This window comes from Monodelphis domestica, chromosome 1 (genome assembly GCF_027887165.1).
Source record: "Monodelphis domestica isolate mMonDom1 chromosome 1, mMonDom1.pri, whole genome shotgun sequence".
NCBI classification, from domain to species: Eukaryota; Metazoa; Chordata; class Mammalia; order Didelphimorphia; family Didelphidae; genus Monodelphis; species Monodelphis domestica.
In genome coordinates, this window is record NC_077227.1 from 713,217,541 (window position 1) to 713,232,809 (window position 15,269).

At 35.3% G+C, this 15,269-nt stretch overlaps 1 protein-coding gene across 3 annotated transcripts in view; it reads left to right on the plus strand.

Moving 5' to 3' along the window:
* The window catches only part of AP1G1 (adaptor related protein complex 1 subunit gamma 1), a 73,520-nt gene that overhangs the window by 12,858 nt on the left and 45,393 nt on the right, over positions 1 to 15,269 (plus strand). For all 3 annotated transcript variants that reach the window (XM_056824392.1, XM_001367293.4, XM_056824386.1), the window contains exon 2: positions 4,376 to 4,579. In XM_056824392.1, coding sequence (XP_056680370.1) covers positions 4,379 to 4,579 — 201 coding nt within the window. In that variant the 5' untranslated portion in view covers positions 4,376 to 4,378. The remainder of the gene's footprint in view (positions 1 to 4,375; positions 4,580 to 15,269) is intronic.

Genomic DNA, 15,269 nt, shown 5'->3' on the forward strand with positions numbered 1-15,269 from the left:
ATAACATTTAAACTGCTATATAAGTGCTAGTTATCATTATCATAGCCTAGTTAATGATGAACCTTACCTTCTCCAGTCTCATAGGACTTGACTTGTACCTTTTTTATATGTTTATTTCGAGTAATTTGCTTATTTAATTCTAGCCACCAAGTTTTACGAAAGATAAATTGGAGCAGGTCCAGAGGAGGGGGTGACTAGGTTGTTGAGGAAACTAGAAACTATTCCACATAATACATTTAAATATTTAGGGATATTTAGCCTGGAGAAGAAAAAATAGGGAGTTGTGATAGCTGTCTCCAGGTATTTGAATGGTTATGGAGAAAAGGAAATAGACTTATACTCTTGTTCTAAAGAACAGAACAAAGAGAGAGTATAGCTAGTAAAGGCTAGCATTTATAATAGTAAAAAACAGTTTTATAAAAGTTTAAAATTTACACAGTAACTCTGTGAAATAAGTACTATTATTATCCCATTTTGTAGAGGAGGAAATTGAGGCTGAGGGAGAAGAAATGACAATTATTAAGTATCTGAGGTAGGGTTTTAACTGTACACCTGGTACCTGCCTAGATGGGTAGAAGTTGCTGAGAAGCAAATTATTGTTTGACATAAAGGAAAACTTATTTTCAGTTGGCAAGCATTTATTAGGCACCAGCTATTTGCCAGGAACTGCACTTAGCACTGGAGATATGAGGAAAACCAAAAAAATAGGCCCTTAATTAAAGGAACTAGAATTTTAAAGTTATTCCCCATTCAACATAACTACAAAATACTTAAAATACTTGATTGGTAACATACCAAGGCACACTTGGGAGTTACACAAATTTAATTGTAATGCACTCTTTACAAAAATAAAGGAACACAAAAGTAGTTATTGTTCATTATGGAGTGTTTCCATTAATAATACTACCTAAAATAAGTGGATGAATTTCTAGATTGTTATGCCACTCAAACTTCTAAAAGGCCACTTTATAGAACTAGGTAAAATACATAACAGGATTCACTTGGAGAAACAAAAGGTTGACAACCTCAAGGGAAATGGGGAAAAGGAAGGCATAAAAGGGGGCATTAGTATTTTCAGATCCCAATAAATTGAAAAATAGATCTGTGGAAAAAACCAGATAAGTGAGATCAGTGACAATAAAATGTAGTTACTTATTTAAACCCCAAAACACATTGCCTGGTAACCCCCCCCCCCCCAATAAAAACAAAAATTTCATTCAACAAGAACTATGAAGGAAACTGGGAAACAGTTTGGCAGAAAATGGATTATACTAGAATTATCTAACATATGCTCCAAATAGATGACCAAAATATAAAATGTTTTATCATTAAAAGAGGAGAAAGGATGATAAAGAGGATTGTTAAACAGTAGATGTGGTAATCATAAAAGTTAAAATTAGTTTAGATTAGTGATGTTAAACTCAAATAGAAATGGAATCCTTTAGTTTCATATTGACTTAGAAAATCACAAATTAACATTGAGTTGTGTTTTTATTTATTTTAGTAAACATTGCTCAATTGCATTTTAATCTGGTTCCAACCACTCAGAGTTTGCTGTTTGGGAGTTTGACACTTGATTTAGATAATATAAAATTTGAAAGTTTTTTATGAACAAAATTAATTCAACTAGAATAAAAATGCCTGGGGAAAATTTTTTGGATCAAATAAATCTATCTTATTGGCACTTTACTCTGAACTGAAGGTTCAGAGACCAGACATTTGGGTTGGTACTCTCTGGGAACTATTCTCTTAGGTTGCCATTACTACTTTCCATCTCTTTTTCTAAAAACTAATCAAATCAACACTATTATTGCTTTTGGAAAGAGTGTGTCATTTGACTGCCTCACCCACCATTTTTGTGACTTCCTAATCTATAACTTCCTGTAAACCATTTCCCTGTAATATTTCTCCCATTAGAATGGATGAAGGACAGCTACTATCTTTTCCATTTGTATACTCCATGGTTGGTACTGTGTTTGGTGCATTGTAAGCACTTAATGTTTTAAATTCAATCACAAGGCTCTGTTATTGAATATCCATAAGGAATTAATGAAAATATGTAAGACCTAGAGCCATTCCTAATAACTCAGTGTTGAAAGGATATGAACAGTTTTTAAAAGAAGAAATAAAATTCTGAGCGACCATATTGAAAAAAAATATTTCTATATTGCTAATGATATATTTGTAAAGTGCTTAGCATATTGCCTGGCACATAGTAGGAATTCTAAAATGCTTATTTCTTTTCCTTTCTTTAATAGAAATGTAAATTAAATGTCAGATTTTTATGTCATATCTATAAAATTTGTATGGATATTAAAAGTTGGGGATAGATTGTCAGAAAACAGGTGCACTAATCCTTGGTGGAAATATGCATTGGTTTAACCATTCTGAAAAGCAATTTGGAATTATTAATAAAAACTGAACCATATACTTTGACCTTGCAGTCATAATGGGACATATAACTTCAAGATGATCAAAGATAGCCCTCATATTTTAACTTATCCATAGTGCATTTTTTGCAATTGCAAAAGTCTAAAATAAATTATATGCAAATATCATGGTAATGGTAATATCATGTGCCCTAAGAAATGATTCATCATTCAAATTCAGATTTGAATTCAGGAATTCAGAGAACATGAGAAAGTTGTATGAACTTTTTCAGTGTAAAATATGCAGGACTGAGAAAATAATACAAAAGAAGGCTGACAATATCACTTTATTTTGTCATATCTTGTATTACCTAACCTAGGCTAAAAGGCATTTGACAGTCTAAGAAATTTCTTGTATTTGGTCTGCAAAGATGTCTTATTAATTCCCATACTTGATTGAATCAGCTTGTTATTCTCTACAGATTAAAAAATATATTTAAAAAAATTTTGAATTTAAACAAATGAAAGAAAATATCTGAAACAGTAGAATTGAGAGTATTGTACATGAAACTTTGTATCTTTTATGTGTAGTTTGCTTTTCTTTTTAAGTAGAAGTTCAACATGTGGCTTTCAAAGCTGTGTTGTCTGTGCTGCTTTCTGACCTTTCAGTTATTTGTAATTTTAAAAAATTGCCATAATGACCATGTTTTCTTTAGGCTACTTGAACTTGCTTTGCCCACCCACTCCTTCCACTGTGGGGGAAGGAAATACAAAGCCTTTATAACAGATTTGCATCGCCATGTAAAACAAATTCCCATTTTGTCTCTGTCTAAAAATGTATGTTTTATTCTGTGTCTTTAGTCCATCTCTTTTTTAGGAGGTGGGTGACATACTTTCATTCAGTTCTCTGAAATTTTAGTTGGTTGTTATGTTGATTAGAATTCTCAAGTCTTTCAAAGTTTTTTCCCTTTATAATATTGTTGTTATTTTAAATTATTCTAATTATGTTTCTATCACTGCATCAGTTCATTCAGGTCTTCCCAGATTTCTCCAAAACCATCTGTTTTGTCATTTTCTATGGCAAAATGATATTCCGTTATATTCAAACTCAAATTCATTTAGTCATTCCACAATAGATAGGCACTTCTTTTGTTTCCATTTTTTTTTTGCTATAATAAAGAGCTGCTCTGAATATTTCTGTACATAAGTCCTTTTCCTCTCTTTGATCTTTTTAGGGATATATACCTAGTAGTGGTATCACTGAATCAAAGAGTATGCACATTTTCGTGTCTTTGGTGCAGAATTTTGTTTCCATTGTTTAGCTATGTATAATTTATAGCTTTTCAGAGCAAAGTAATCGTTGCTTCTTAAAAAGTTAATAAATGTCTTTGCTGAAAACAAATTTAGATTGTTTCCTGAGTTAACTGATTTTAGTAATGGAAGTCTTACTGAAGAATGAGATAAACTTTGTCAGTAACTTAAAAAAAAATCCTACCCTCTGTCTTAGAATTGATATTAATTATCTGTTCTAAGGCAGAAGAGCTGTAAGGGCTAGGCAATTGGGCTTAAGTGACTAACTCAGAGCTAGGCAGTGTCTAAAGTTAGATTTGAACCCAGGTCCCCTTGACTCCAGACTTGGCACTCCATCCACAGAGCCAGATAGCTGCTCTTTCAGTAACTTTAATAGTAGAGTCCTAATGGTGTTTTATACCTTATACTCACAATTAAAAGATTAGCTTCATAGATTAGAGCTAGAAGGGGCCACCTCAGCCATCAAACAGGTCGGCCAGTGTAGGACCACAGAGCCAGAGAAATTTTGAGACTTGCACAAAGTTATAGTATAAGATGATCCACTTATGAGGTAGAGTTGGAGATTAAACCTAGGCCCTTTTAAAACCATCATTGTTTTGCACTTGCTAGCCTTTGAATATTCAAGCATTTTAGGATTTTATATGTGAAGTTTTTATGTTATCCTATATATTTATTTGTTTGTTTTTGTTCTCTAGAGGATGCCAGCCCCTATTAGGCTTCGGGAGCTGATCCGGACTATCCGGACAGCCCGAACCCAAGCAGAAGAGCGAGAAATGATCCAGAAAGAATGTGCTGCCATTCGATCATCCTTTAGAGAAGAGGACAACACATATCGCTGTCGGAATGTTGCAAAATTACTTTACATGCATATGCTGGGCTACCCTGCACATTTTGGTCAGGTAGGCTTGTCTGGGTTGATCCTTGATTCCCCCTTTTCCCCCTATATTGTAAGCTTTTTTTTTTTTTAAACCCTTACCTTCCGTCTTGGAGTCAATACTGGGTATTGGCTCCAAGGCAGAAGAGTGGTAAGGGCTAGGCAATGGGGGTCAAGTGACTTGCCCAGAGTCACACAGCTAGGAAGTGGCTGAGGCCAGATTTGAACCTAGGATCTCCCGTCTCTAGGCCTGGTTCTCAATCCACTGAGCTACCCAGCTGCCTCCATATTGTAAGCTTTTTGAGGATGAGATTGTCTCACTTTTGGGTTGGTGTTCCCAGCACCTAGCCCAGTGCTTCATAAATTTTTGTTCGTTGATGATATTCTTCTGGAATCTTTAACTTATTTTGGCAAGACACTTTTAATTTCCCTCATTTTGTGTTCTTTGTGAGAGTAGGGGAGGCATGGAGTAGTGCTAGCTGTGTTCCTCTTCCCATTGGGATTCTGTTCACATTTTAGGGATGTGGGATATGGTAGTAATAGCCAGTTTAAATATTAATTGGTTGGTCATATTGATCTATTGTGGGGGATGTTTCACTTTATTTCTTAATTCATGGGCATTGGTGTATATATGTCTTTTCTACTCAAGTCATTAGGAAGTTTTTAAGTCATAAAAGACTGAAATACTCTTTAACTGATGCTTATAACATGCCAATCCAGTGGCTTTTTTTTTTAACTAAGGAGATATAGTTTGGAAGTAATTTATTGTAGAACAGTGATATTTACAGACAAGTTCAAAATAACATGCAAATATATGCTTGTTTATAAGAAGCATAATATGAATATTTACAGTTTATATTGTGTTTTCTTATTGTTGATTATATAATGCTTTTCTGATAGTTGAATTAAAAATGTGTTGGAGATCACATGGCAGTTGCTTTTTTATATTGTTGACTTCAAGACTGATAATTGCCTGTGGACTAGCCATCATAAATTTTCTTAAATTAAGTGTAGGCTATATATGACATTTGTTGGTGTCTTTAAATATAGAGCTTGACCTGATTCTCAGGTTGACCCAGTCTTCACTTGGCTGTGTTACCTCTTGATTTAAGCACATGTGAATCAGTTTATATTTGTTCCTACACGTGATCATTATACCTTAAATGTTTTTTTCAAACACAGGACCTTCAAAATACTTTTTTAAAAATAGCATGTAAGTGGGTAAGAGAGAGAGTGCATGAAATCCTGTGCTCCACTGAAGTAGTCTAAGGATGGATCACTTTGAGAGTCAGGAGCACTGATTTATTATGGTTAGTATTGTAAAGGGTGAAATAAATAAGCCTTATAAAGACTGAGTCTTTATAAATTCCTATTTTATTGTACTTGTGGGGTTCTAATGGACAAGTATTTTAATACTTTTTCCAGTTTTAAAGTGAAGAAGATATTATAGCTAGAGATTTGATCATGCTGTGATATTCAGGAAAAAAAGTATCGTCAACTTTTTTTGGTAATGTATGGCTTTGAATTTAACTTTTTTGGCTGTGGGAGTGCTGACTGAAGGAATTAGAGTAATAAGTCTTTGGGAAACAGGATAAAGTTTCTTGGTTCCTTTAGTGGAGAAAATAATAGATTAAAAAACTTTTTTTGGTAGGAACTTGCCTTATTCCACTTTTTCTAATTAATACAATTATTAGGGAAGTTATCAACATTTGATTAAGGAAGAGGATTTTGTCTAAAAGAAGAATGAGGTTAATAATATTAACTTTAGCATTTTCCCCCAACCCCTTTGCTCTGGCACCTACCCACATGCTTTCACACATTGTGCACAGGATTTAGGATTATACATATATTAACTAGCTAACAAAAGACCTGGATATTGCCTCTTACCTTGTACAAACCTAATCTCTGTGAATCTCAGTTTTCTGATCTGTAAAATGGGGATAATAGCTATAGTACCTCCCTGCCTCAACAGGATTAGATGTCAAATGATATAGTTGTTGCTTTGCCGACTTTAAGACTTCTTCTTTTTGGTCTTTTTGTTCTCCTTCTCTTCTTCTTTTTCCTCTTCTTCCTCCTCTTCTCCGATTTACTGAATCTCCAAAAAAGATTTGGCTGAGCATATTCCACAGCACTAGTTACAGAATAAGTCCTCAGTAAATCTTTGTTAGCTAGTTGATGAAAGGCATATTAGGTTAGATTTAGACTCTAAGCCAAAAATGTAGAGTTTGAAGTACAGAAGATGCCAGTGAGTGAGAAAGACAGATAATTCTTTTCCTTAAATTCTTCTTCCCAAATTTATCTTGTGAATTGGCTCAAAGCTTTACTTTCTTTATGTGAAATAAAACAAAGGTAAGTTTCTCATTTTGTCTTTTCGCTGTATTTAAGAATTTATTCTGATTATAGCATTATTAAAGATTATTACTAAGAATGCTCATTGAGAAAAATTAATGTGTATATTCTTAAGAAAAAATTCTAAGCTTCATTGTATTATATTTTTCGATATAAATGTTATTTTGAGCCTGACAAAAAATTTGTAGATTTTTATATTTTTTGTACTTAGAGTAGGAAAAGAAGGCTGTAAATGAAACCATTGATTTTCATTACTTATTGCTTGTTGTTTAAGTTTAGAATACATTTAATGTATTTGTTCCAAAGTTATCTCCCTTGTCTTTGTCTAAACCCTGTATTCTGTTGTGTGTTCTTTCTTTACTACGCTGTAGTCATCTTATAAATTGTTCTGGTTTTGCTCACTTTGGTCTGCCTCAGTTTATACAAGTCTTTGTAGGTTTTTCTGAATTTATTCCTTTCATCATTTCTTAAGGTGTAGTAATATTCTATTCTATTCTTATATACATAATTTGCTTAGCCACTATCTGATTGATTATCATTCCCTTAGTTTTTTTTTTTGCTATAAAAAGAATGCTGCTATGAATATTTTTATATATTTGTGTCTATTCCCTTTTTCTTCTAACTCTTTGGAATATTAGTTTAGTAGTATTGCTGGGTCAATGAGTATCTGTGTTGTGTTGAATTTATGTTGAAATTGCTTTCCATTATGGTTGTACCAATTTGCAGCTCCACCAACAGTTCCTTAGTGTGTCTGCCCTTCCACCTGCTCTGCAACAATAGTCATTTTCCTTTTTTGTCATCTTTGTCAACATATATTGTATGTTAGATGGAACCTCAGATGTTTTCATTTAAATTTCCCTTAGTAAATTGGAGCATTTTCCCCATATGATTGCTGATAACTTGGTTTTCTTCTGATTATATCCTTTGACCATTTATCTAATGGTATGTAGAATTTGAAAAGGAGTCAGAAGGTGTGGCATTTGGAAATGGGGAGGTAGGTATAGAAGAAATTGTTGAGTTGAAATAAAAAGCATAGTCAATTACTTGTTCATTAAAAATAGGAGTTAATTTTATAGAGGGCACAGTCCTTTTTTGATGGTTAGTTAGAAGCATCCAAGTAGGAGTAAATTCCTAGTATTTTGCTAAAGTGTGGTTAGCTTTTGGATAAGAATTAAATAGTGCTGTGAAAGATGTGAAAAACCATGTAGTTTCGTAGACTGGAGGAATCAGTCACTCTGGAATTCTTGACCTTGAAATAAATAAATAAATAACTAAACAAGTAAACACAGACAGTTCCTTGCTTTCTGTCTTTGAATCAGTACTATGCATTGGTTCCAAGGCAGAAGAACGGTGAGGGCTTGTTAAACTGAGGGTTTGTTAAACGGGGGATGTCACTTGCCCAGGGTCATATGGCTTGGAAGTGTCTGAGGTCAGATTTGAACCCAGGATTTCCCCTCTCTGGGCCTGGCTCTAAATCTACTGAGCTAACTAACTATTCCCTAAATACTGATTCTTCATGAATTTTTTTAAAAAAATATTTTTTTAGAATTTTAAATATGTTAGTTGTAAAGTGTCTTATAAGCCCCCCCACTACACCCAGTCCTTTCAGGTAAAAATAACTGATGTTTATATATAGTCCTTTTAAGTTTTGCAGGAACTTTATGTACATCATCTTAAGTAGAATCTATTACTACCTAATGAGGTTCTCAGATTTAATTGTTAAGGCATTCAAGATTCTCAGTTGGAAAGTGTTAAATACATTAGCTTGATTGAGATTCTTGACTATATACAGCATGGTTCTGGGGAGTTAAGATCTCCCTGTGAGGAGATATAGAAATGTAATGGGAAGTGTTTGGGTAAAATCTTGCAGAGGCAGAGGCAAAAGAGAAGTTGTTACTGGAGTACATTCAAGGCCTCTGGACGAACAGAACAAGGAAAGGAAAGAGGCAGACAGGAAACATCTCTCTCTGTTGGAGTTCTTTTCCTTTCTCTCTGCCCAAAACAGAATGGCCAGTATCTTCTCAACTGGTTTGAATGTTTTGTAAAGATTAAAATTTAGGGGAGATGGGGAGACTGAGGCAGGTAGAAATTAGTTTCTCTCTGCAAGGAATATTATAATTTTTAGAGGTTTATTAAAGTTTAAAGATTAAGAATATACAAGTAAGAAACATGTGCCTAGGCCAGAGGCCTAGACAAAATAACCTCACATCATGGAAGAGACGCCTCTGCTCCAAACGGAAGTCCAAAAAAAAAAGCCTTTTCTTAAATATCTTCTCGATCTCGGCCCAGGTGAGATTACAAGGTATTCTGGGGAAGTGGAGCAAAGGCTCATGGGGATTGTAGTCCTGTATTCGAGTCTATTTTTTACAGTTTCAAATTTATGGTTGGAGTAAATATTTTAATTGATCGTCAGGGATTTAATTTCTAAATCCCCAAAATGAATTACTAAAGTAAAATGGAATTTATGGTAGTTTATTTTTACAATAGAGGGAAGATATTAAGGAAGAGAGAAAAGGGGAGAAAGAGCTCCAGCTTCTTCTGAGCCAAGTAGAAATTCTAAGGCCCCAGCCAGGTGAAAGGAGTCTCAAGATGATGGGCCTTTCCCAGAGGCTCACTCCTCCAGAAAGGGCAAGGAAGGAAGTCAGCCTTTACACTAACCACAATGTCAGTTCGATCAGCAGATTCTTTTATCAGCCACAACTCCATCAGGCTCCATTCCAAGAGTTTCTCTTTCTTCACTCCAAGTGACTCCCTTCCCTCCAAGTGCCTCTCTTCACTCCAAGTGTCTATCACTTCAAGTCACTCCCTTGAAGTCTCCCTGTTTGTGTCTGTTTCCACTTCTAAAGACCTTTTTCTCTTGTGTCACTTACCCTAAATTTTTTACCCAGCTGACGTTCCACTTCAGGACTGCCCACTCTTTCACACGTGGATCACAGACCTCCCACTCAATGAATGAAATGGGTGTTCACACATTTTTGTGGTTAAAATCCAAAATGGGTAGATCTCCATACTCAACTTTAAGTAATGTGGTTTATAATTTGGGGATTAAAATCTAAAAATAGACAGGGCATTAAAATTTAATCTTCACAATCAAGGACGAACTAAGTACCTTCATTGTTACAATCAGGAGAGAGCCAAATCCAATCTTCACAAATGTGAGTTCAACTTTAATCCTCCAAAGGTGGAGGAATCAACAAGGGGAAAATATACAGTTCTTCCTTCCATATTGCTGGGATTAGGGGTGGGGCATGAAAAATCTGCATAAAATTTTTTGGCCCTTTCATATTAGAGAAGTAGTTTGAATTTTTTCTTACTCTTTTATAGGGTGTCTCCAATACCTTATTGTAAATTTTGGGTTAAATATACATTTCTCAGTTTCTAAACTGTCATCTGTTGACCTTCATGTGTCATTTGCAGTTTCCATAAAACTCACCCCCAAATTCCCATTTAATTTCTTATGTCTACCTGCAATATCTTGGAGTTGTGATATGAAAGGGATAACTGTATTCTGAATCCCAGTTAGGAAGAATTAGTTACTAGGGTTAAACATAGGAATCTTGCAGGGGCAGAGGGTGTGATCAACATCACTCCACCTAGACTTTATGATAAGAGAAGAAAACCATACATTGTGATATTTATCCTAGACTTTGGGAGAACAGATCTTATAGGTTTAAGAGTAACCAATTTTATGTAGGGTTCAGAAAATGGAGAGATAAGATCCTATGACCTAAAATTCCATAGGGAAATTCAGTTTTTAGGGGAATGAGAAGCTACAGAAAAATGTTATTCTGAAGACACAATGAAAAAGCTTTTTAATCATTATGAAAAGCGACTTGTTTAAAGGGACTAATGTTTGTGCACAGGGAACTCAAAGAAATGTACAAAAGATGGAAACAAGGTCAAGTAAGAGGTCGAGTTCAGAAGTAAGATATAGCCTAGTAAGAAGAATGTTAGGAAAGTCAAAGCTCAGGATAAGCTAAGGGCAGTGAGAAGCTAAGAACAGCAAAGATTTTTTGGCTTGTTTTTCTTTTTGCCATATTGGGGGAAAAGAGAAAGCTTGAGAGTATGGATGGGATTTTTGTGCTACATGGATGGAGTGAAGGTACCAGGAGATGGAGAAGGCAGAACTGCTCCACATTTTGTTTTGCTTCTCTTTTCTCTGCTAAGGTGGATGATCTTTGAATTGAAAAGAACAGATTAAAATGGGCTTTAGGAAGCTGATATTTAAGGTAATTGGATGTCTGGTAAGAGGACACCAAACTATTCTTGAAATCTTCAGACCAGATGAACTATGTATACTTGGGTACCGCAAGAACTAGCGAATGTGATTGCTAATGGTCTTTGAAAGATTTGGAAAAGAGCAAATCTCCTTTTTTCCCTGGGAAGGAAGGAGAGGGCAAACTATAGCATATTGAGCCTGACTTTGATTCCTGGCAAAATCCAAGAATGTATTATTTTAAAAAATATAATTTATTGTTGATATAGTTTGTTTTTGTTTTTTAATATGTTCCACTGTACTTGTACTCCCAGAGAACAATTTCTCATGTAGTCCTTTATTAGAAAAAGTAGGTGGAGGGAGTGGGAATTAGTTCAATAAAACTAACCAACTTGTTAAAAAATTCAGTGTTTTATTACTTATTCAAGTGTTCTTTATATCCATAGACCTTACCTCTGCAAAGAAGTGGGAGGAGGTGGCTCTTGTATTGTTATGAGGGAAGATTGGTGAACATTGGGAAAAGGAAGGGCCAACATGACTTCATCAATAACAGGTCATAGGGGCAGCTAGGTGGTTCAGTAGATAGAACAGACCTAGAGTCAGGAGGTCCTGGATTCAAATTTGGCCTACTTCCTAAAAATGTGACCCTGGGCAAGTAACTTAAATTCAATTACCTAGCCCTTACCACTAGTATAGATGGATACTTAGTATCCATTCTAAAACAGAAGGTAAGAGATTTTAAAAAAGATCAGATTATATTAAAACTAATTTGTTTCCTTCTTTTAACAGGGTTACTAGACTGGTAGATCATGGCAGTGCTATAGAGATAAATAGTTTTAACTAGATTTCATTAAAGCATTGATAAGAACCTTTCCTCTTGTAAACTAGAGAAAGAGATATGAGCTAGATGATTATACAGTTTCATGGGCTCACCTGGTTGAATGGCTAGGCCCTGAGAGAATTCATTTAATGATTTGACATCATCTTTGTTGAAAGTTGCTTGTGGTATGCCCAGGGGATCTGTGCTCAGCAGGTAGGTGTTACAGTGGCTAGAGCAATGGACTTTAAATCAGGAATTAGGAGGAGGAAAGGTAGGAGAAAGCATTTATATAGTAGTCTACTGTAGGTCAGGCATTCTGCTTAGCACTTTATAAATGTTAACTCATTTGATTTTCAGAACAACTCTGGGAGGTAGGTGTTCTTTTCATCCTCATTTTACAGGTGAGAAAACTAAAGAAGAGGTTAAGTGACTTGCCAAAGTCACATAGCTAGTAAATATTTGAGACTGGAGGGTTTTCCTGACTCCAAGACCAGCTCTGTATCCACTGTACCACCTAGTTGTCTTAGAAAACCTGTTCAAATCCAGCTTCAGATATTAGTTGTATGACCTGGGTTAAACCCACTTAACCTATGACTGCCTTAGTTTTTTCCTCTGTAAAAATGGGGGAAATGGCTCTTACCTTCCAGGATTTTTGTGAGAATTAAATGATTGAACATTTGTAAAGTGCTTTTAAAACCATAAAGCACTATTTAAATGCTTGTTATTATTAGCTTTTAAAAAAATCAGTGATTTATATATAGGCATAGATGGTGTAGGCCTATATTTTTAGAAGTCACACAACGGGAAGATATAGTTAATACACTGAGTAACAAAGGCAGATATGAAAAAAATCTTGTCAAGTTAGAACAATAGACCAAATCTAATAAGATAAAATTTAATAGGGATAAATGTAAGTCTTAACTAGTGGATTCACAAGAATTAACTTTACATTTATAAGTAGAGGAAGCTGTGGCTAGATGTTGATTTATCTGAAGGTTGTAGTGGAATGCATCACATTAAGAATTACTAGGGTGACATGTTGGCCAAGAAAGCACTACAGTTTTAGGGTACATTATGAGATATGTCCTCTGCCATCCTAGGGAGGTGATACTCCACACTGTATGATATATGTGGTCTGACAACAGTGTTTATGTTTAGTTCTGAGACCACATTTTTGGAAGAAAATTGATGAACTGAAGCATAGATAGGAGTGCAGCCAGGATGGGGAAAGTCCCTTTAGGTCATTCAATATGTGATTCAACTGAATAAACTGGAGATGTTCACCCAGGAGACAAGACTTGTGGGGCCATAAGCTTGGATGTGACAGTTGTCTTTAGTTATTTTAGGGTTTGTTACTTGGAAGAAGGATGAGGCTTGTTCTGCTTGAATTTAATGGGCAGAAGGAGGAGCAATGGATGAAAATTGCAAAGAACAAATATAGATTTGATATGGAAAGACTCCATGATTCTTCTTGCCTCCTTTAGGCTGCTCTAGAAGGGTACATTCTCCCTCACTGGCTGGTTGAGCACTTGTCAGCAGTGTTATGAGGGATTTTTGTTTGGGTACGGCCTGAAGTAGGTGGCCTCTGAGATTCCTTTGAAAGCTGAGATTCTCGGGTTGTGCTGAAAATTGAAAACAAAATAGTAAGTTGAAGATATACTCTAGGTTAGACAGCTTTTTGGGCAATTACAATATTCTTAATTTTCCCCAAGTCTTCTGTTTGAATTAATCATAGGCTTTATCCTTGGTTTACATTTTTGTTTAAATATTAGCTCTGTATCCCCACCTTTTGGAATTTCCTCCTACTTGTTTTCATACCATAACTGGTTTTATATGCCTCGCCTTTGTGGAGGAAATGTGGTTGGTATGTCTCACTTGCAGAATGATTCATCACGTTCTGCCCAAGTATTTGAGTAATTGTTGGATGTTGTAGGAAGGACATGGCATTGGGAGTCAGGAAGAACTTTGATTCTAAACCCACCATTGCCGATGACTAGTAGCTGTGATGTTGGGCAAGTCAATTTCTTTTTAGTTCCTTAGCTATAAACAAAACAAAACAAGAACATCAGATTAGAGCAATGATTCCTAACCTTGTTTTGTGTCCTGTACTCCTGGTAGGTAGTAGTAGGAAGCCTATGGACCCCTGCTCAGAATCATGTTAAGTGCATGACAAAAATTCATAGGGATGTAGAAGAAGCCAATTAAATTGAAACACAGCTATCAAATTTAAAAAGTTGGTAAATCCTAGGTAAAGAACCTTTCCTGGATTAAAAGATCATCTCTTCTAATTTAAACTTAATGTCATTGCTTTCTATTATGTCACCTTTTTTTATTAGTACATAAGGAGGCTTAAGTGGGTAGCTCCAACTAATACTTTTGTTCACTGAAATTATTAAGAAGTGATTTGGTCTTTAAGCCTATTGATAGGATCTTTCTAAAACACATATATTTAGAAATATCTTCTAACATTAGAAGATAATAGAAAGAATTTTCTGTATTTTGTGAATTAAAATGATTACGAATAAAATATTTTTATTTCCAGGACATACTAAAGGATTCCATACCTTAAGGGCATGGAATATGTAATTTACTGTTGTCTCAATAGCAAGTAGATCTGTTAACAAAGGGAGTTGAACTTTCTTTTTTTTTTTTTAATTTTTATTTGGTCATTTACAAACATTATTCATTGGAAACAAAGATCATTTTCTTCTCTCCCCCCTCTCCCCCCACCTCTCCCATAGCCCACTAGCAATTCCACTGGGTATCACATGTGTTCTTGATTCAAACCCATTTCCATGTTGTTGGTATTTGCACTAGAGTGTTCATTTAGAGTCTCTCCTCAGTCATATCCCCTCAACCCCTGTAGTCAAGCAGTTGCTTTTCATCGGTGTTTTTACTCCCACACTTTTTCTTCTGCTTGTGAATAGTGTTTTTTAGATCCCTGCAGATTGTTCAGGGACATTGCACTGAGACTAATGGAGAAGTCCATCACCTTCGATTGTACCACAGTGTATCAGTCTCTGTGTACAATGTTTTCCTGGTTCTGCTCCTTTCGCTCTGCATCACTTTCTGGAGGTTGTTCCAGTCTCCGTGGAATTCCTCCACTTTATTATTCCTTTGAGCACAATAGTATTCCATCACCAACATATACCACAATTTGTTCAGCCATTCCCCAATTGAAGGGCATCCCCTCATTTTCCAATTTTTGGCCACCACAAAGAGCGCAGCTATGAATATTCTTGTACAAGTCTTTTTCCTTATTGTCTCTTTGGGGTACAAACCCAGCAGTGCTATGGCTGGGTCAAAGGGCAGACAGTCTTTTAGCACCCT